The following is a 19,624-nucleotide window of genomic DNA, read 5'->3' as shown; positions in this document are numbered from 1 at the left end:
AGTGGCCTTTATTCAAGGCTTCTCAATTTTTTTCATATGAATGGCTTCCCTCTTTGTATATAGAGTGGCCTGACTCCAGATTCAATGGAGGCCTAGGAAAGAATTTCAAAAATTGTGCAATATTAAGCACCATTAGGATGAAAAACAAATCCACAAATCTACTGGGGATTGATCTCAGTTTTCCAGAAGATAGAAAGGGAGTTGCCTAAAGTCCATTGCGCCATGAAAGATGTAGTTTAAAGGACAGATTACACTAACAATATTAATTTTTATAATTCTGAGTTATAAGAACCTGTCCTCTTTGAGTATCATCACTCATAGTATTTGAAACATTCTAAGTATTCAATTAGTATTCTTTGCACTGAATTTACAGTGACAACCCTCCCTACATATTTTATCACCTTTGATTCTCACTGTCTTGACATGTTGTAGGTGCAGTATGGCAATTATGGTGGACAAAGTAATTATTAATATTTCCACATTATAGTCAAAGATATTGAATCTCAAAATAGTCAAAAGGTGGGCTTTGGGCCACTATTACAAGCTTTATAATTAGCCATTAAGATGAAAGTCTACATTTTATGACTCTTTATCCACGGCTCTTCCTTTTTCAGAAGGACAGTCTCTCCATGTTGGATGTTTTTTAAAGATTTTATTTATTTATTTGAAAGAGTGTGCATACATGAATAGGGAGAAGGGCAGAAGGGAGAAGGAGAAGCAGACTCCCTGCTGAGTATGGAACCCAAATGCAGGACTCAACATGGGGCTCAGTCCTAGGACCCTGAGATCTGAGTCAAAGTCAACTGCTTAACTGACTGAGTCACCTATGTGCCCCTCTAATGGGCTGGATTTTGTGCTTGTTAGAATCTCCTCTAGTGTCATGAAAACGTGAAACTTGATTGAATTTCTCATTTCCACTGGGAGACTAGTATCTTAAATGTCTAATGGATCACATACCCAGCAGACTCCTTGTAAAATTTTGCATTATCAATGTTTTATTTTTCAGTCCACTTTTTTTCCCTTTTTCTCAGGATCCTAGAAAACTTCTCTTCACAACGGGTAAGTTGTTATTGATTGCTCTTTCTGAAGATTCAGGGAAATCTTTGAGAATAAGCATAATTGAATTACATAGCAATTAAATGTATGTTAAAATAAAACATGAAAACTTTGTGATCAGAACAAATGTTACCAAACATAAATTGCATTGAAAACAGAGGGGCAAGGCAAATGGTGAGGTTCGAATGAATGAAGAGTAAAAGTTAAGTAAATGCATTTGCCTTTCATATGTTCTTCCAATGACAATGATGTGATGCCATATGGTTGTTGAGGACATGCTTTGTGCCACTGGTTGTGGCAAGTAGTATTAGAAATAATACATAGAATAGACTCCTACCCTCAAGGTGTTAGAAAGAAACACCAAGCACTCTGATTATTGATGCAGTTTTTAAAACTCAGTAATTTAGTAGAATATTTGATGATCTTAAAGCCTACATAAAAAGAGGGGAATAGTCATTTAAATCGGTTATTTTTCTTGAAGTGTATTTCCTTTTTCATCTGTAATTTACTTTTTCTTCTCTAGCATATTGTCTATGAAATCTCAGTCTAGACTATTTATTCGTTAAACCACATTTAAACATCTCAAAATTTTACCCTGATGTTAGTATAATTCTTACTAAAATTCTTCTCTTTCTCAGCCTTACATTAATAAGGATGAAAGAACAGAACTGCATTTGGGGCATTTTTAGCACATTATTTCAGAGATAAGGACAATTTGGTAGTTGAGATGGTGTGTGTCTTGGCTATCATAAACACCCTATTAAGGATCAAGATTGCATGTAAGACTGAGGCATGGCTTTGTCAAATACATTGTTTTTTTTTTTTTTTTTTTTTCCATCAGTTTTAGGAAAATAGCTATAATTCTGGTGTTTTCCCCTTCCCTGACAACAGTATATTTAGATTTATAAAACATGTTTTTTTTTTTTTTTTCTGTTTATATATGTATGATGTTTGCCACTTACAAAGTATTTCACAGTTTTCTCTTTAGGAGCACAATTTTAGTTTTGCTTATAACTTTGCTCATTGAAAGCATGTTTTTTATTTAAGCCTTAAGAATTGGATGAGAAATAGAAAGAAAAAAACAGAAAAACAAAACCTTATATATGAATCATTGTATGTTTTGATTCATAAGAATTATTTTTACAGAAATAATCAAGAACTTTGTTATAATATTATTTTTCACAGCAGCAAATATAGGTGAAACATTGGGATATTTAAAGTGTTTGAAAAAATTTAGTTTCCAAACATATAACATGATTTCTTGTATGATGAATAGAGTACATTAAGGAGCTTAGCATAATGAATACTTGTATAGAAGCAGGTGATCTCTTCATGTAGCATGAAACCCCATCATCCTGTGTTACTTCCCAGAAGTTCCCATGAGTGGTATTGGACTAACTAGAGATAATACTTCAAAACACAGATTTCCTGGCTCCATCCTAGAGAGTCTCTGTGGTGTGACCCAACAGTACATGTTATTAACCTTACCATGTATCTAAGGAGCTTCCATTTCACTCTTGCTGGACATCTCATCATACTCTTGTAATTACCTTCTCACAACACCTAACTTTTGTCTACTCTCTTACTCTGTTCTTTCTTTTTTTTAACCCTGTCTACATCTGCTCATCTTTGAGTCTCAGCTGACATGCCCCCATCATCCACAAATTCCTTCCTGATTCCAATAGGCAGAGCTGGTCTCCTTTTTAGTGTAGGTTCCTAAAGATGCATAGTTAAAGTACTATATTGTAGAATAATTTTTTTCCTTACATATATAATCTTTTCCACTGGAAGGTGAGCTGCTTCACTGTGAGGCAGGGCTTTCCTTAGGGCAGTCAGGATCCTCAAGTAAATGTTTTTTTTTTTTTTGGGGGGGGGATTTCTGTCAATACAGACAACAGGAATCACCCCAAATCAGCATGTCAACATTATTTTAGTGTCCCAATCTACATTATTTTATGAAAGAAATTCTGTGCTGGCCAGAGGAGCCATCCACTTCCCACATTGTTAGCTTGGAATATATTCTGGGACCCCTAAGTATGAGTCTAGGGCTTATAGGGCATCTGATTGACCCTACTGACTAGTAGATGAGGGAACAAAGCAGAATCAGAGGATGGCAGTGGGATAAGAGAGAATTTTCTACAAAAGACTTAATCTAGCTTTGTATTACTAATATGTCTATGACAAACTATTTCATGCTATCTTTGAACTTTGTTAGATACAGTGCCTAGGAAAAATCATGTTTCTGATGGAGGAATGCATGTGTGTTTTTAGATGTTCTAGTGATAATGACTATTTTTTATTGGTTAATATATTTCTTGGATTTTAGTTTGTTTAATATTACACAGAGTCTTCTCTCTCCTTGTCCTTAAATATTTTTCAATGTAGTCCACAACTGAGAAATTAAGATTGTTTTGTAGAAACTAAAGCCTTGGCAATTCAAGTAACATAAAATATAGTAGTTAGATCTCTCAATAAGAAATGTTAAAAACAGTCCAATTAAGAATTTATGTTTGAAAAACATAAAAAAAAGAATTTATAAAATAAAACAAGTTTGAAAGATTTAATTATTCAAATATGCATTTCCAAATGTTTACTACATTATTTCCAAATTTGGTAGTACCTTGTATGATGACAATAAAATGCACAGTATCCAATTTCAATTAGGAAAAACACTCATAAACAAATAGAACTGTGTTTCCAGTTATGTTTGAGAAAACAGGATAATGAGTACAAGATGGTATATTTCTGACCACATCTGGGTATGGACAAAAATGACCTCTCAGTTTCATCTAGAAATGGAAGTACAGTGCAATCATTCACTTTAAAGGCAACTAATTAACAAATCTAATATGCATAGATAAAAAGTAATAAGACTAAACATACAAGCATGTCTTTTCCTAAGAAAACAATTATAGTTTTTGCTTCATAATTTGAAGGATTCAGAATTCACAGGGTACTTCACTTTGGCAAGTAACTTTGCCTCGGAAGCTTTGATTAACTCAGTTACTTTCAACCTGTGCTTCCAGACTCCTGGAATGCATGTAGTAATAGAAGCTAATATGTTGGATCTTAACTTAGCTGTCATTGGAAGCTAGGTTAGGGCGCCCTTTTATGTACCTGGAAAACACTTAGCTCTCTTTGAGTACTTAATGTTTCACTTGTCTGCTTATCCTATTTCCTACATTGAACTGAGATTTCTTTTAGAGCAGGATTCTTTTTTTTTTTTTTTTCTCAATTAAGAGCATACTGCAGATGCCCAGAAAATACTCACTGAAGATAAAAGCCAATTGTTTAACTCTGCTGCTTGATACATAGCTATCCTTTACAGCATCCAGATGATCAGTTTAATTCCAGTGACAGAAAATCAGAGCTTCTTAAGGTACTCCTTTTTTTTTTTCTGGACTGTTATAATTGTAATATTTTTGTTGTTGTTAGAGATTATTTATTCGAGAGAAAGAGAGAGAGTATGAGCAGAGGAAAGAGTAGAGAGAGAGGGAGAGAAGCAGACTCCCTGCTGAGCATAGACCCCCATTGCGGGGCTCGATCTCATGACCCTTAGACCATGGCTTGAGCCGAAATCAAGAGTTGGACACTTAACCGACTGAGTCACCCGCCGCCCCTAATTTTTTCTTTTTATTGCTAATTATAAGTAACTTTTTCTTCATTGATCTTGTCTATTACTTTATAAACTACAAACTGATCTTTTTATACTTCCAGGAGCAAGAAAGGAAACATGAATCCTTTAGATGAAAAAGATAACTTCTTAAATCTGAAAGAATATTAAAAAGCATTGATTTGATTCTCCCAAATTTACAAATGAGATCCAGTGAGATTGGGGTTTGGCCCAAGGGACAGTACTTGGACCATTATCCCATAATGTGCATCCTATTGGCCAAGCTGTCTACCTCATCTTCAAGTGACTGATGTCAGCTCTTTTCCTATCCACCTCCTAAAATCATTCCAATACATTTTCTGTGTTCTGCTCTAAAAGGAATTCTCTAGTTAAATGTTTGAGGAAAGATCTGTTCAAATTTAAACTGGTTTCTTGATAATAGTACTTCCCAGACCTAATATACTAATGTGTCCTGTGACTCTTCAAGGAATAGTTATTATACTTTTGAGTAATAGAAATTAATATCTCAAGGAATTAATGTTCAAGTAATATACTTCGGGAATTATGCCTGTACACTAAACATACTCAGTTTTTTCAGGTGTCCTGATGAAGTGATTTATAGACATTTCATAACTAATCTTGGCATATTTAGAACCACATGGGAAACCTTGTGTGCAGGCACAGTAGACCTTAATGAAGCCCCAAGAAAATTATCAAAGAGGACTTTCCAGCCACACATTTCACATGATGGAGCCATCTGGGATTCTATCATTTATTTATTCATCTGGTCAAATAACCTTTTTTTTTTTCAATTACTTGAAGTGAGAGAGAAAGACCTTTTTTTTTTTCTTCAAATGTATTGTTACAATTGAAGTACGCTAAATTTTACGTATGTAAATTATGCTATTCTATTGGTTTTGACATATGTATATACTTGTAAAGCCAAGACCAAAATCAAGATGACAAATATATCTATCATTCCAAGAAGTTTTATGTCCTTTTATAATGCATCCTGCTCTTTACTCCTCTTAGCAGCTAATCTGCTTTCTGTCACTGGAGAATGGTTTGGATATTCTAGAATACTATATAAAAGGAATCACAGAGTTTATATCCTTGGGAATTTTTGAGGAGGAGAATGTCTGGCTTTTTTCATTCAGTCAAATAATTTGTGATTCATGTATGTCATTGCTTTTAGTTCATTTTTTTATTTTATTTTTATTTTATTTTATTTTATTTTAAATTTTTATTTATTTATGATAGTCACAGAGAGAGAGAGAGAGAGAGAGAGAGAGAGAGAGAGAGAGGCAGAGACACAGGCAGAGGGAGAAGCAGGCTCCATGCACCGGGAGCCCGACGTGGGACTCGATCCTGGGTCTCTAGGATTGCGCCCTGGGCCAAAGGCAGGTGCTAAACCGCTGCACCACCCAGGAATCCCTCATTTTTTTTTTAAACTGCTGATTAATTTTCCAGGTACAGATAATACCACAATTGTTTATCCATTCATTTGATTTTTTTAATTTGAGAAAGAGGAAGAGTGCATGCACAAGGAGAGAGAGAGGGAGAAACAGACTCCCCACTGAGCAGGGAGCCTGATGCAGGGCTCAATCCCAGGATCATGGGATCCCATGGGATCGTGGCCTGAGCCAAAGGTAGACGCTTAACCCACTGAGCCACCCAGGAGCCCCTTCATTCATTTGTTGATGGAGATATGAGTTGTCTACAGGCCTTGACTGTTAAAAATAAAGTGGCTATGAATACTTTTTGAACAAACCTTTATGTAGATATATGTTTATGTTTCTTTGGGGGAAAATTTGCAGTGGAAAGGCCAGGTTGTTTTATAGGCATGTTATTCTTTGTAAATAGCATTTTTTCTGTATAGTAGTTATTAGCCCTTTAGTGTGAACTGGTATAGTCATCATGTTCTTCTCTTACCCCTAGCAAGTTAGTACTCACCTGGGGCAATGGGAAAGATGAGGGCAACGGAGTGCCCTGGGAAAGAAGCATAGAGAAGAGATGATTTGGATTAAGCACACCAGGAAAGGCAAGTCTTGTCAGGCTTCCAAATCTATACATTGGGGAAACTGAGGAGGAAAGATTATCCAGGTATTAAGTATCCAAAGACTAACTCCTTAATTTCTCATGTGGCCCTTTACAAGTAGAAACTTGTTTCCACTCATCCAGTGATTCTAAGCTGTTGGGATCCTAATGATGCACACTTGTGTTGCTCTTCTGTTGTACCCAGCTTGTCTGTTTCTGCTAGTGGCTTATAGTCCATGATGGCCCTTCTGTCTTCTAGGTAGTTATTTGTCAAGGAGAGAAGTTGGGGGATGTCTATACTTTTTTTTTTTTTTTTGGATGTCTATACTTTTGAAGATACAATTGTTTCAGTAGCTCTCCAGAAAGACTTATGATGGAATCTCTCCACTGGGGCATTTGACACTTACTGTTGCTTGTATGATTATAAGAATAAATAATGGTAACTTATAGACAAGATATTTTATTTGGTAGGAATAAGATAATAAGAAATGATTCTATTGTGATTTTAGTTCTTTTTGATAAATCAACTATTCATTTTGGATATGCTATCTGGGCTTACTTTGGATATTTAGCCATTTATAATGTCAGTATTAAGTTTGAAAACCAACACATTTGGACATTTTTTTCTCTGTTAAAAATGATGATTATGTCATATCAGAAGCACTGATTTTCCATACAGCATATTTTCCATACTAAGGAAATATGCCAGCAAATTTTCTTAAAACATCAGCACTATAATTTTTTTCCTGAAGTCTACTATTTTGTTCTATACTTGAAGTGGTGATTTTTAGAAAGCTTTAAGGTTTTGTTTATTTTTCCTTTAAAATTACTCTAGATAGTGAAGTGCAAAAGAAATTAATTGCATTGAAATTGAAGCAGTTACTAGTTCCATAAAAGAGGGTTTGAGAGAGAAAGGGAGTTTTAGTACTGTGGTAGAAAAAAACAAAACAGTAAAAGGTGTTCCATGTCAACCCTGTTGTATATTTTTTTCTCCTTTAACACAACTTTTGATGTATAATTAAGATTTAATAAATTTCATATATTTAATACATACTATCAATAAATTTTGACCCTTGCATATATCCAATGGAACCATCATCTCTATCAATATAATGAACATATCTTAATGCTCACTCTTTAAAATTGCTCTGTACCTTTGGAAGTCTTCCCCTCCTACCTCTCTCTGCTTCTCCATTAAATATATGTTTAATTTCTGTCCATTATTTTCATTACTGACATTTGATATAGTATATACATTTGGTATAGCATGTCCCCATAGAAGTATGTACACATTCACCATTCTGAGTGGAATACTTGAAAATATTAAGGTGGACTCTTCTGTTAAGGGTAGAAACACTGGTTTGTCTTAAGTACCTTGAAACCATGCTAATTTTAAAAAGGCTTTTTTTGAGAGGGAGCATATAAGGAGATATGTGATTTGAATTGGGCTTCCCACAGAGCAGCATAGTACTTTGGATTTTAAGGTAATAATTTTTTGTACTTTTTTTCTCAGTATGGCTTAAGTTAAAATGTACTTATATACATTTTTTTAATAGTTCCTGGCCTGACGGGGGTCGGCATGGTGTTGGTGCTCTTTCTGATGATTACAGCTTCTACATATGCAATACGGTGAGTGTCAGAGTCATTATTTTAATGTTTTCTGGCCAGAGGATTTAGATTTTCCTTAGATTATCTTCACTTTCATATGTAGTAAAAGTCTTGGTTAACTGGAATGATTAGCCAGTGCAATCAAGATTCTGGTTAATGGACTATTTTGGATAATTAAGAGTGAAGTAGAGACATTTCTATATATCATTTCCTGTTTTTGAAAAAAATCTGCTTGTTTTTGTAATATATTCTGTGTTGATAAGAAGACATGGAGACTTTTTGATGACTAGGGAAATTTTAGTTCCTTAGAGTCATCCATCTGAAGGACAGTATATCTCTATGAGACATGAGAATGTAACATGTATGCAAAGGAATATATCACAGTTATTCTATAACTCATTTCCTGGTGTGAGTTTGTTTTGCTGCAATTTAATGTAGTATTCTAAATGAAGATTTGGAAACGTGGTTAGTTGACATCTGCTAAAATAATCAGAAATATCTGCATGCATATTTATTCTTCTAGTTGAGATTTTGAGCAACTGCAGGTATACATTTTCATGAGCACCTTCACACGTTCTTTCTGATGAATACATTCTGTATTTCATACCATTTTAACAGCCTCTTATGTTTCTGGCCAAACTTTTTGCTTAAGAAAGCAAAAAAGAGTAAATATATAATATTCAAAAATCTTCAGGCATTCTACTTGTTGAGATGTGAAGTTTAATGGAAACACACACACATACATGCTTTGAAAAGAATTGCCCAACAGATTATTTTTTTAAAGACTTTATTTATTTATTTTAGAGAAAGAGCTCACATGTGCAAGCAAGTGGAATGCGGAGGGGCAGAGGGAGAGGGAGAGACTCAAGCGGACTCTTCACTGAGCACAGAGCATAATATGGGGCTTGATCCCATGACCTGGAGATCATGACCTGAGCTGAAATCCACAGTTCATTCTTAACCAACTGAGCCACCCAGGTGCCCTTGCCCAACAGAATATTAAAATGAGTCTCCCCTTGCACTTCTGAACACATCTGTACACACATCCACATACACCAGTGTCACAAGTAAACTCACCACTCAGAGATTAGCTCTATAAATTTTCTGGTTTTGATGATTATAGGCTTAACCCTCCTTGCCCTTGCTCACTCATTTTCCATCTTCTCTTGCCACCATTATCACTCTCCTTTTCTTCCTTTCACACTCCTGATCTCTCTTCATATATCTATGTATTTTACCAATATAGCATCATATTATATATACCATTTTAAGTCTGCTTTTTATTTAAATCTATTAGGAACATTTTTCTACATTAATAAATATTTATCTATCATCCTTTTTACTAATGGAACAGCTATTACCATATATACATTATTTTCCCCATTCCCCTATTTTTGGATATTATAGGATATTATAGGTTGATTCCATTTTTTTATAGTATTTCAGTTCTGAAACACACTCCTATCCATATGTCTTTGCATAGTTTTTCAGGTATGTCTTAAGGAAAAAATATAGTTGTACAATGTCTGGGTCAAATAGTAAGTAACTTTTACGACTTTTCATAAGAATTAGAAATCACCCACACAAAAAAAAGAATTAGAAATCACCTTATAGAAAGGCAAATTAAATCTCTAACATTAGTGTGCATGAGCACCAATTTTGTGGGCAGAAATTTTCTTTTAGTTTGGTAAAGCATTCATTAAAAAACTTTCATTTTTCAGTTTTTGGTATTTTTGAAGGAAAATTAAGGCATCTGACATATTTATTTGCAAGATTGAAAATACATGAGTTCTACATCTAGAAAAAAATATCCTTAATTGAGAGATAGTCTTGTACAATGGAATATAAAGATCAGCTTCTATTTTCAACTAAGCCATTACATTTATGCTCATAATAATTCAGTAAATGTTTAGTAGTCTTTAGTTTTTCATTTCTTTATTTTTTAAAAAGATTTATTTATTCACCTTAGAGCATTTGTGTACATGTGTGAGTGGTGGAGAGGGATAGAGAAAGGAGAAGAGAAAAAATCTCAAGCAGACTCCACACTGAGTGCAGAGCCCAACTTGGGGCTCAGTTGCAGAACCCTGAGATCATGACCTGAGCTGAAATCAAGAGTCAGCCACTTAACTGACTGTGACACCCAGGCTCTCCCATTTTTCAATTCTTTAAAGGATATTATAAAACCAACTCTACTATTCTCCAAACTTTTTTGGGAGGAATCATGGAGTTTTTTTTAAGATTTATTTATTTATTTGAGAGAAGTTGAGGAGAGGGAGAGGCTGAGGGTGAGGGAGAGAAAATCCTCAAGTAGATTCTCTGCTGATGCAGAGCCCACTGTGAGGCTTGATCTCATGACCCTGAGATCATGACCCGAGCTGAAGTCAAGAGTTAGATGCTTTAAATAACTGAGCCACGCATGCACCCCTGAAGGAATCATGGAATTCCCAGGGAGTCCATGGATCATGGAGATAAGCTTTTTTTAACCTTTTCTCTTTACCAGTGAGGAAATAAAGTGAATAAATGAAATGAAATGAATAAATGGCTCCACATTTTGAGTAGTTGAATACAGTCTAGTACTTCACCAATGAGAAATGAAATGAATAAATGGCTCCACATTTTGAAATGAAATGAATAAATGGCTCCACATTTTGAGTAGTTGAATACAGTCTAGTAATTCACCAATGGTTCAATAGTGGTCAATCTATTAAAATAAGTAGTATATTTTAACAGCAGGTGACAGGAAAACAAACATTTTCATCTCAATAGATTTTTAAATGGTGATGATTAAATCTGAGCTCTAGTTTTGAATTAAAATAAGTAGAATAGACTAAGAATTAATTTCCTTTATAGAATTAAAAAATATAAAAATCCAGAACTAAGATCATATTTACCAAAGAAACTTAAGATGAATTCCTAAGAAAATTATGGAAAAACCAAGTGATATTTTTTAATTCTACCATTATTTGTATATGTTAAGAAATCAAACACTTATAATATTAGAAATAGAATTATTAGAAAGCATACAACAAGAAGTCATCATTATTTCCTGAAAGGTGCATGTAATTTTCTAGCCAGAGAATCTAAAGAAATTATGGGGAAAAAAAAAAAGTGTTATACCAAATTAAAGAGTTGAAATAGGTTAATGAACCCAAAACCAATATTAAAAATGGCTTTAATGTAACAGCTATTATCAGTTTGAAAATTGAATAAAATAAAAAGGTACCACTCACAATTGCAACAAAAACATAGACTATCTAGGAGTAAACTTAATAAGAAACTAATTGAAAGCTATACAGAAAAACATAGACCTTCACTGAGAGAAACAAGTAGAGATTTGAATAAAGACTGTGTACTATAAAGATGGAGTTCTTCCTCAATCAGTTTATAGGTTGTTGCAATTCCAGTCAAAACTCAAGATAGATTATTTTGTTTGTTTTTGAATTTAGTGAAGACAATCCTGGAGTTCATCTGAGGAACATCCAGGGTACATGTTTCAGAGAGGAGTAAAAGGGGAAATGTGGCTGACTAAACATTAACGTGGTTAAGCTTCAATAACTTAAAACAGAATAGGACTCAGGTGCAAAAATGACCAAGGAATTGAATATAATGATAGAGTTGATAGAAAGCCCTAGAAGGGCTTTGCTGAATAATAAAGATGCCATTACAAACTTATGAGGAAGATAAGGCTTAAGTGAATGAAATTCTTTTCAACTTGTGGTTCTCCTCCAGGGCAGTAATACCAAGGTGTTATTTTTAACATATATGCCGTTCAGAAAAGAATATAAAACTTTAATGAGCATTTATTTAATTTCTCTCAATTTAACTTTCCTTGGACTACTCTCCCAATATGTATTACGATAAGAGCATTATTTTTTTTAAATGTCTTTTGGAAAATTGAGAATATTGATCAAAAGGACAATAAAAGTACATGTTAGCAGCCTATTACCTACTTCTCAATCTTACATCATAGTAACTTTAAAATAAACATTTTAATTCTTTTCATGTATCTTTATTTGAAATACACAGAACCTTCAAAATTATAAAGTATTAGTTATAATTTTGTCAGTTCTCTCTGCATGATATGTTAATACTTTGATACCAATAGGTAATTCTGAGATGAACTCCTATTTTAACTTTCTCCAGTTATGACATGTGTTTGAAATAATGGAATGTAAAGTCACATTGAAATTAAGTTATTTTTTTTTCAGAGTTTCTAACTATGACATCTTCTGGTATACTCATAATCTCTTCTTTGTCTTCTACATGCTACTGATGTTGCATGTTTCAGGGTAAGTTTAAAAAATATATATATATTTTTTAATATTTTAAAATATTTTTTAAAACATGTATACTTAAAAATGGGATAATGAAAGATAAATCTATAGGAATTTTTATAGGAAGTGATAAAATTACTTGGTTACTAGAATCGAGGGTAAAAATAGTGTTCTATTTTTAGCATAGTATATTTTAATGAAAGTAGGATAAATGTGTATTAAAACTGAAAGATTTTAGTTTTAAGTCCCACAGTATTGTACTTTTTTAAAAAAAGATTTATTTATTTTGGAGAGAGAGAGTGTAAGCAGGGGAGAGGCAGAGAGAGATAGAATAACAGAGAGAGAGAGAGAGAGAGAAGTAGACTCCTTGCTGAGCATTGAGTCCAATGTGAGGCTTGATCCTATAACCCTGAGATTATGACCTGAGCTGAGATCAGGAGTCAGATGTTTAACTGACAGAGCCACCCAGACATCCCTCTATAGTGATATCCTGATCATCTCTAAAAGAAAGTTAGGAAGAAGTGAGGACTTCAAGAAGGTATTTTAGTGTTTGTATTTTTAGGAATTCCTTATGTCTTGCTGCTGCAGAATTTGTAACAATGGAGTTATCAATTTTTAGTTTAAAAAGGCCTACTAGCCCATAGCAACATTTTTCTAGATTTGTCTCCTGGGACAAGGGAAATAAACACAAAATAAAGTATTGGGGCTACATCAAAAGAGAAAGCTTCTGCATAGTGAAGGAAACAACAAAAATAAAAGACAGCCTACTCAATGGGAGAAGGTACTTGCAAATGATATATCTGATAAAGAATTAGTATCCATGATATATAAAGAACTGATCCAGAAAAGTGGGCAGAAGACATGAGTGTCTTCCTGAGTGGCTCAAGCAGGTAAGGGTCTGATTCTTGATTTTGGCTCAGGTCATGATATCAGGGTCATGAGATCAAGCCCCATGTTGGGCTCTTCATTCAGCAGGGAGTCTGCTTGAGATTCTCTCTCTGTCTCTCCTTCCTCCCTCCACCTCCGCTCATGTGCACTCTCTAAAAAATAAATAAATTTTTAAAAAATGGGCAGAAGACATCAACAGACATTTCTCTAAAGAAGATATCCAGATGGCCAACAGACACGTGAAAAGATGCACAACATCACTAATCAGGGAAATACAAATCAAAACTATAATGAGGGGGATCCCTGGGTGGCGCAGCGGTTTGGCGCCTGCCTTTGGCCCAGAGTGCGATCCTGGAGACCCGGGATCGAATCCCATATCAGGCTCCCGGTGCATGGAGCCTGCTTCTCCCTCTGCCTGTGTCTCTGCCTCTCTCTCTCTGTGACTATCATAAGTAAATAAATTAAAAAAAAAAAAACAAAAACAAAAACAAAAAAACTATAATGAGGTATCACCTCACACCTGCCAGGATGTCTAAAACAAGCAAGCAAGAATAAGTTTTGGCAGGGATATGGAGATAATAGAAACCCCTCTTGTACCGTTGATGGGAATGCAACAGTGCACAGTGCACCCACTATGGAAAACAGAATGGAGGTTTCTTGAAAGTAAAATAGAACTACCATATGATCGAGTAGTCAAACTACTGAGTGTTTACTCAAAGAATAAAAAAATACTAATCCAAAGCTATACATGCACCCCTATGTTAATAGCAACATTATTTACAATAACCAAACTATGGAAGCAGTTCAACTGTCCATCAATAGATTAATGGATAAAGAAAATGTATATATATCTCAACAATGAAATATTATTTGGCCATAAAAAAGAATGAAATCTTGCCATTTGCAACAGTATGGATGGACTTAGAGAATATAATGCTAAGTGAAGTAAGTCAGTCAGAGAAAGACAAATACCATATGATCTGGCTCATATGTAGAATTTAAGAAACAAAACAAATGAGCAAAGGAAAAAAAAGAGAGAGGCAGAAACCAGGAAACAGACTTTTAAAAAAATATATTTATTTATTCATGAGAGAGACAGAGAGCGAGAGAGAGAGACAGAGACACAGGCAGGGGAAGAACCAGGCTCCATGCAGGGAGCCTGATGTGGGACTCGATCCCCAGTCTCCAGGATTATGCCCTGGGCCAAAGGCAGACACTAAACCGCTGAGCCACCAAGGGATCCCCGGACTCTTAACTAGAGAACAAACTGATGGTCACCAGAGGGTAAGTGGTGGGAGATGGGTGAAATAGGTGATGGGGATTAAAGAGTACACGCATAATGATGAGCTCTTACTATTTTTTTATTTCAAGTTTTTATTTAAATTGTAGTTAACATATATGGTATAGAATACATACAGTGCTCATCACAGATGCCTTCCCTAATACCTCACCCATTCCCTGTGCATTCCCATCAGCAACCCTCAGTTTGTTTGCTGTAGTTATGAGTCTTATATGGTTTGTTTACCTCTCTCTCTCTTTTTTTACCTTCCCCTGTGTTCATGTTTTATTTCTTAAATTTGACTTAAGTGAAATCATATGATATTTGTCTTTTTCTGACTAAATTATTTCATTTAGCATAAGACGCTCTAGTTCTATCCACATTGTTGCAAAAGGAGATTTCATTTTTGATTGCTGAGTAAATATATATATTCCATATCTTCTTTATCCATTCATCAGTAATGGAAGTTCACCTCTTTCCATAGTTTGGCTGTTGTTGATAATGCTGCTATAAACATCAGGGTTTATGGAACATTGACTAATGTATGGAATTGTTGAATCACTATATTGTACACCTGAAACTAATATAACATTGTATGTTAACTCTACTGGAACTAAAATACAAAACTTAATAAATATATATAAATAAAAATAAAAACAAAGTAAAAAGGCCTAGCTATAATAATAGTTGTAGAGAAAGCCAGAGGTTTACAATGACCAAAGACAAGTTTCTGTCAAAAACAGCAGAAAATCAAAAGGAAAAAAAGAAAGTATCCTAAGCTTATTACAAGGAATATACCCCCAATATTCTGAAAAGTGTGTCAACCCAAGCAGTTTACTCAAAGATACAGTGCTTAAAATAACGCATTAGCTTACAGTAAGGAAATAATACATATGTATATGCATATAACTGCATGATCACTGGAGTGGACCATGCTTTTGTCTTGAGACTCACACTAATATGACACGATAGGCCATTATCTGGCATGAGGTTCACTTGATTGAATAGAATAACAGAGGACAGGAATCATAGAAGGTCAATAGGATAATGTCAGGTCCTTCTTCTGTGGGGATCCCTCTGGCTGGTTAGGGTTATTTCCCACCTCTTCTTCCTTCCCTCCAGTGTGGTAACTCAGTTTTAAGATGAATAAACCACATAGGTAGGCATGGACTACCTTGCCTTGCGTGAGGCTCATGCTCCACAGAACCAGTATCTCAGTAGCAGCCCTTATCTCCTCAAGGGATGCCCTCAGTTGTAAGAACACACTGCACACAGGAAACTGAGGTCTGTGAGTCCTGAATGATTTTATAGTTCACTCATAGCCCCCCTGGTTTAGATGCATTCCACCAAGAATAAACAATGTTGCCTGGAAACACAGCTGGCATTCCCTATTTATCATGGCCCAAAATGTTTCCAGGGAGACAGTGTTTGGAGAACTGTTCAGATCTGCTGTTAATCCTTTCCTCAGAGTATTTTTATAATGTACTTTGTTAGTACAGTAGGTTGTATACATAAATTACTTATTTCAGGGTACATGTTCAAAATGTTTTTTTTCCCCCCTCTGATTTTGAAGACCGCTGGCTTAGAGAGCAGTATTATATGGGTCTCTCTTGTATGTCTTGGCTCAATTTGTTCTGTACCAGGTTCCAGAACATACAGTTGTAGAGCATCTGAAACATGGCCACACATTATTATCTAGTTGTCATTCCTGCCACACAAAGATGGCCATGGTCTGAGGAAGCTCTGGGTTCTGTTCTTTTCCCTTTGTGGAGGGAAAATATGTAATCTGTTCTATGGAATATTAGGACATCAAGAAAGCTCTCAGTACAGAAAATTTGTTTACCTTCTGTTATTTAAATGACTTGTTTGCCTGTCAGGGCTATTACCATAAAATGAACCATGAGTAAGCAGATGCTACTAATGTTAACAGTAATTTAATAATGCTTACTGTGTGCCAGGGTTGAATTCAAAATGATTTAAGAAATTTTTATGTCTTCATAGGGAAGCTTTATGTCCTCAGGGAATCATAGTTTTACAAGGATAATAATATTAAACCCCCTTTACAGGTCAGAAAAAATGAAGTTTAGAGACAATAAGTAACTTGCTAAATAAAGTTTAACGGATGGATCCTGGATTCAAATACAACCACTCTGACTCCAAAACTCATATTATTTTACTACTAGGTTCAATTTTTTTTAGAAAGATCTGTGCCAAGAATTTGGTGTTAAGATGTTTTTTAAAGGTTAACATCTTGATTTATCTGGGATTGTGGTCTCTCTCATCTGTCTGTAACAGATGAGAGAAAAATGCAATCATTTGTTCGTGTAATTAATTATGCATTCTTCTGCCTTTATGTTGTACTAAGTTAAAACTTAAAATATCTGTTTCTTTGTAATTCAAAATAGTCAATTTTTTTTTAAAGGTTCAGGAGTTCAGACAGATTTCTTAAGTTTCAAGAGGCTTGTATTGAGAGTTCTTTCTTCATTTTTTGGACATAAAAGGAGGCATATTTAAATTTTGATTTTATTTTTGTAGAACAAGGGTCATAAACAGAAATTGAATTTAATTTATGCAAATAAATAACAAAAGGCATCTGCAGAGTGAATTTTATATAATTAATCTCATACCAATCTAATTGTTACAAACAAGTAAAAAACAATTATTCTAATACTGAAATCAGCATCATTAAACAAATATATAATCCCCTAAGCATTCCATAGTATACATTTTTTATGAAATTAAATTTTTATGAAGTAAAATTGACAAAATTATGTGTATATTATAAATTGCAAATCAATATATTTTAAGTATACAGTGTGATGATATGTATATATGTTGTGAAATGATTACCCCAACCAACTGAATTAACACATCCAGCACTTCAGTTATCTTTTTTTTTTCCCCTCTGGTGAGAACGTTTAAGATCTACTCCCTTAGGAAATCTCAAGTGCATAGTATGGTATTGTTAACTATAGTCATTATGCTGTGCATTAGATCTTCATAACTTATCCATCTTATAACTAAAGTTTGTAACCTTTTGAAGTTAAATTTTGAATGATGCCACATAGATTATGCGTCTGGTATGGGAAAACCTACTAGTGGTAAATCTTACAGCTTTTTCAAAAGGGAACATTTCTCAAAAAATTCTTTTATTGATAAAAGATCTAAGTAAATCTATTGTTATCATTTGTGCCAATGTTGAGAACTTAGACATCTTTGCTTATGAAATACCTTGATAATTTCATTCTCTAGCTTTTGGTTATATGAGTAAATAAAGTGCAGTTATTGAAAACAAATTACTTGGATTTGTATTGAAATTTCTATTAAAGAATGTGCTTTAGATAGGGAAAGGAAATCAGTATTTTCTGGGCATGTGCTATTTCCATCAGTGTGCTAAGTACTATAATAAGGTATAGAGGAACAATATAATGTATGATCTTTAGTATCCCAGATTGGTAATTAATTTGGCATTAAAACATCAGTTGGAAGAACTAGAGAGAATTTTAGACTGCCTATTTTCCAGGTATAAACACATTTTATTTTCAAGAATTCTAGTAGTTCAGAATTGAAGAATCTACGTAGGCCAGAAATATTAGACAATTTTAGGCTCTGGGGATGAAGCAATTAGAGATTGTTAACTGATTTCTCTGCCTAAGCAGACTTTTGTAATAGGACGAGCAGTTGCTTCCAATGATTTTTGAAGGTCAATTTTGTTTTCATAGAATCTCAAATTTTGAAGGAAGCTTAAAAGAAATCTCGAATAAGATGCCTTGAGTCTCCCATACAATCTAAGTAAATATCTAATTTTGAAAAGCCTACTTTGTCTTTGAGAAGCTCTAATTTTCAAAGTTCGTTTTCTTTTGAACCAGAATTTTACTTTAATTTAATTCACTGATTTCAGTGTCTGTGACTCTGTAGGGCCATGGACATTGAGCCTTCTCCTTCAAATTCTGTTCCATCTATTCCTTGCTTGTTGATATTTCAAGTCTCATCATTATTCTAAACTTAAAAATATATATATTAGTAGTTAATATTCACTGAGAACTAGCTTATACCTTACTAATGTTTGATGTCATTAAATTATCCCAACCCTGGTAAAATCTGCTGCTGCTGCTGTTGCTGCTGCTGCTGTTGTTGTTGTTGTTATTATTATTATCATTATTCTCATTGTCCAGGTGACAGAGCAGGAGCAGTGGTAGGCGAAGTAACTTGTTAAAAGTCATGGGTAATTAGTACACGAGTTTGGGTTTGAACCCAGGGACCAGATTCCTGAATCCACCTTTTTCACCACTAACTTAAGGGGGGCTGCAGTTTGAAATACTTCCCTTGTATCCCTTTTAAACCAAACTAAGTGTGGTGCTCTTGAGGTATATGATGTGACATTGGCAACGTGGAAAGTTTATATTTTTTGCTCCAAATATTATAGCCATTATTTAGGAACCAGTTGTCTTGTTCCATGATTACCCATGCCCTTAGCTTAACACAATTTTCATACTTGTTACCAGTACTTTAGATTTTTAAATTATTTATAAGCAAATCTATTGCATGGCACCCTAAAAAAAATTTCATATACACTAAACTCAGTCAGTGGTCAAATGTATCTTTAAAATATGCTAATTTTCCTTTCTAAGAGGTCAGAAAACACAGCAATTACGAGGTGTATCATTAGTAGCTGTACAATCTTGCCAGATAATTTGTCCTTTCTTTTTCCTTAACTATTAGATGGGATTAATAAAGTCACTTACATCATAGGGTTGTTTCAGGTTTAGATAAGTAAATATAGCAATGTAGGCATAATATTGACATATTCAAGTATTAGGAAAAATATACTTGTGCCAATACTAATAGATATGTTAGGAAGAAACTATA

At 34.3% G+C, this 19,624-nt stretch overlaps 1 protein-coding gene across 6 annotated transcripts in view; it reads left to right on the top strand.

The window, feature by feature from the left end:
* Positions 1-19,624, top strand: part of NOX4 (NADPH oxidase 4) — a 188,063-nt gene that overhangs the window by 46,705 nt on the left and 121,734 nt on the right. For 5 of the 6 annotated variants that reach the window (XM_077867383.1, XM_077867381.1, XM_077867378.1 and 2 more), the window contains 3 exons: positions 1,032-1,059; positions 8,263-8,335; positions 12,523-12,603. In XM_077867383.1, the coding sequence (XP_077723509.1) occupies positions 1,032-1,059; positions 8,263-8,335; positions 12,523-12,603 (182 nt within the window). The remainder of the gene's footprint in view (positions 1-1,031; positions 1,060-8,262; positions 8,336-12,522; positions 12,604-19,624) is intronic. The other variant, XM_077867379.1, reaches the window with a different exon arrangement.

Source organism: Canis aureus, chromosome 23 (assembly GCF_053574225.1).
Source record: "Canis aureus isolate CA01 chromosome 23, VMU_Caureus_v.1.0, whole genome shotgun sequence".
In the NCBI taxonomy this organism is placed as follows: Eukaryota; Metazoa; Chordata; class Mammalia; order Carnivora; family Canidae; genus Canis; species Canis aureus.
This window is presented reverse-complemented; position numbering and strand designations above follow the sequence as displayed.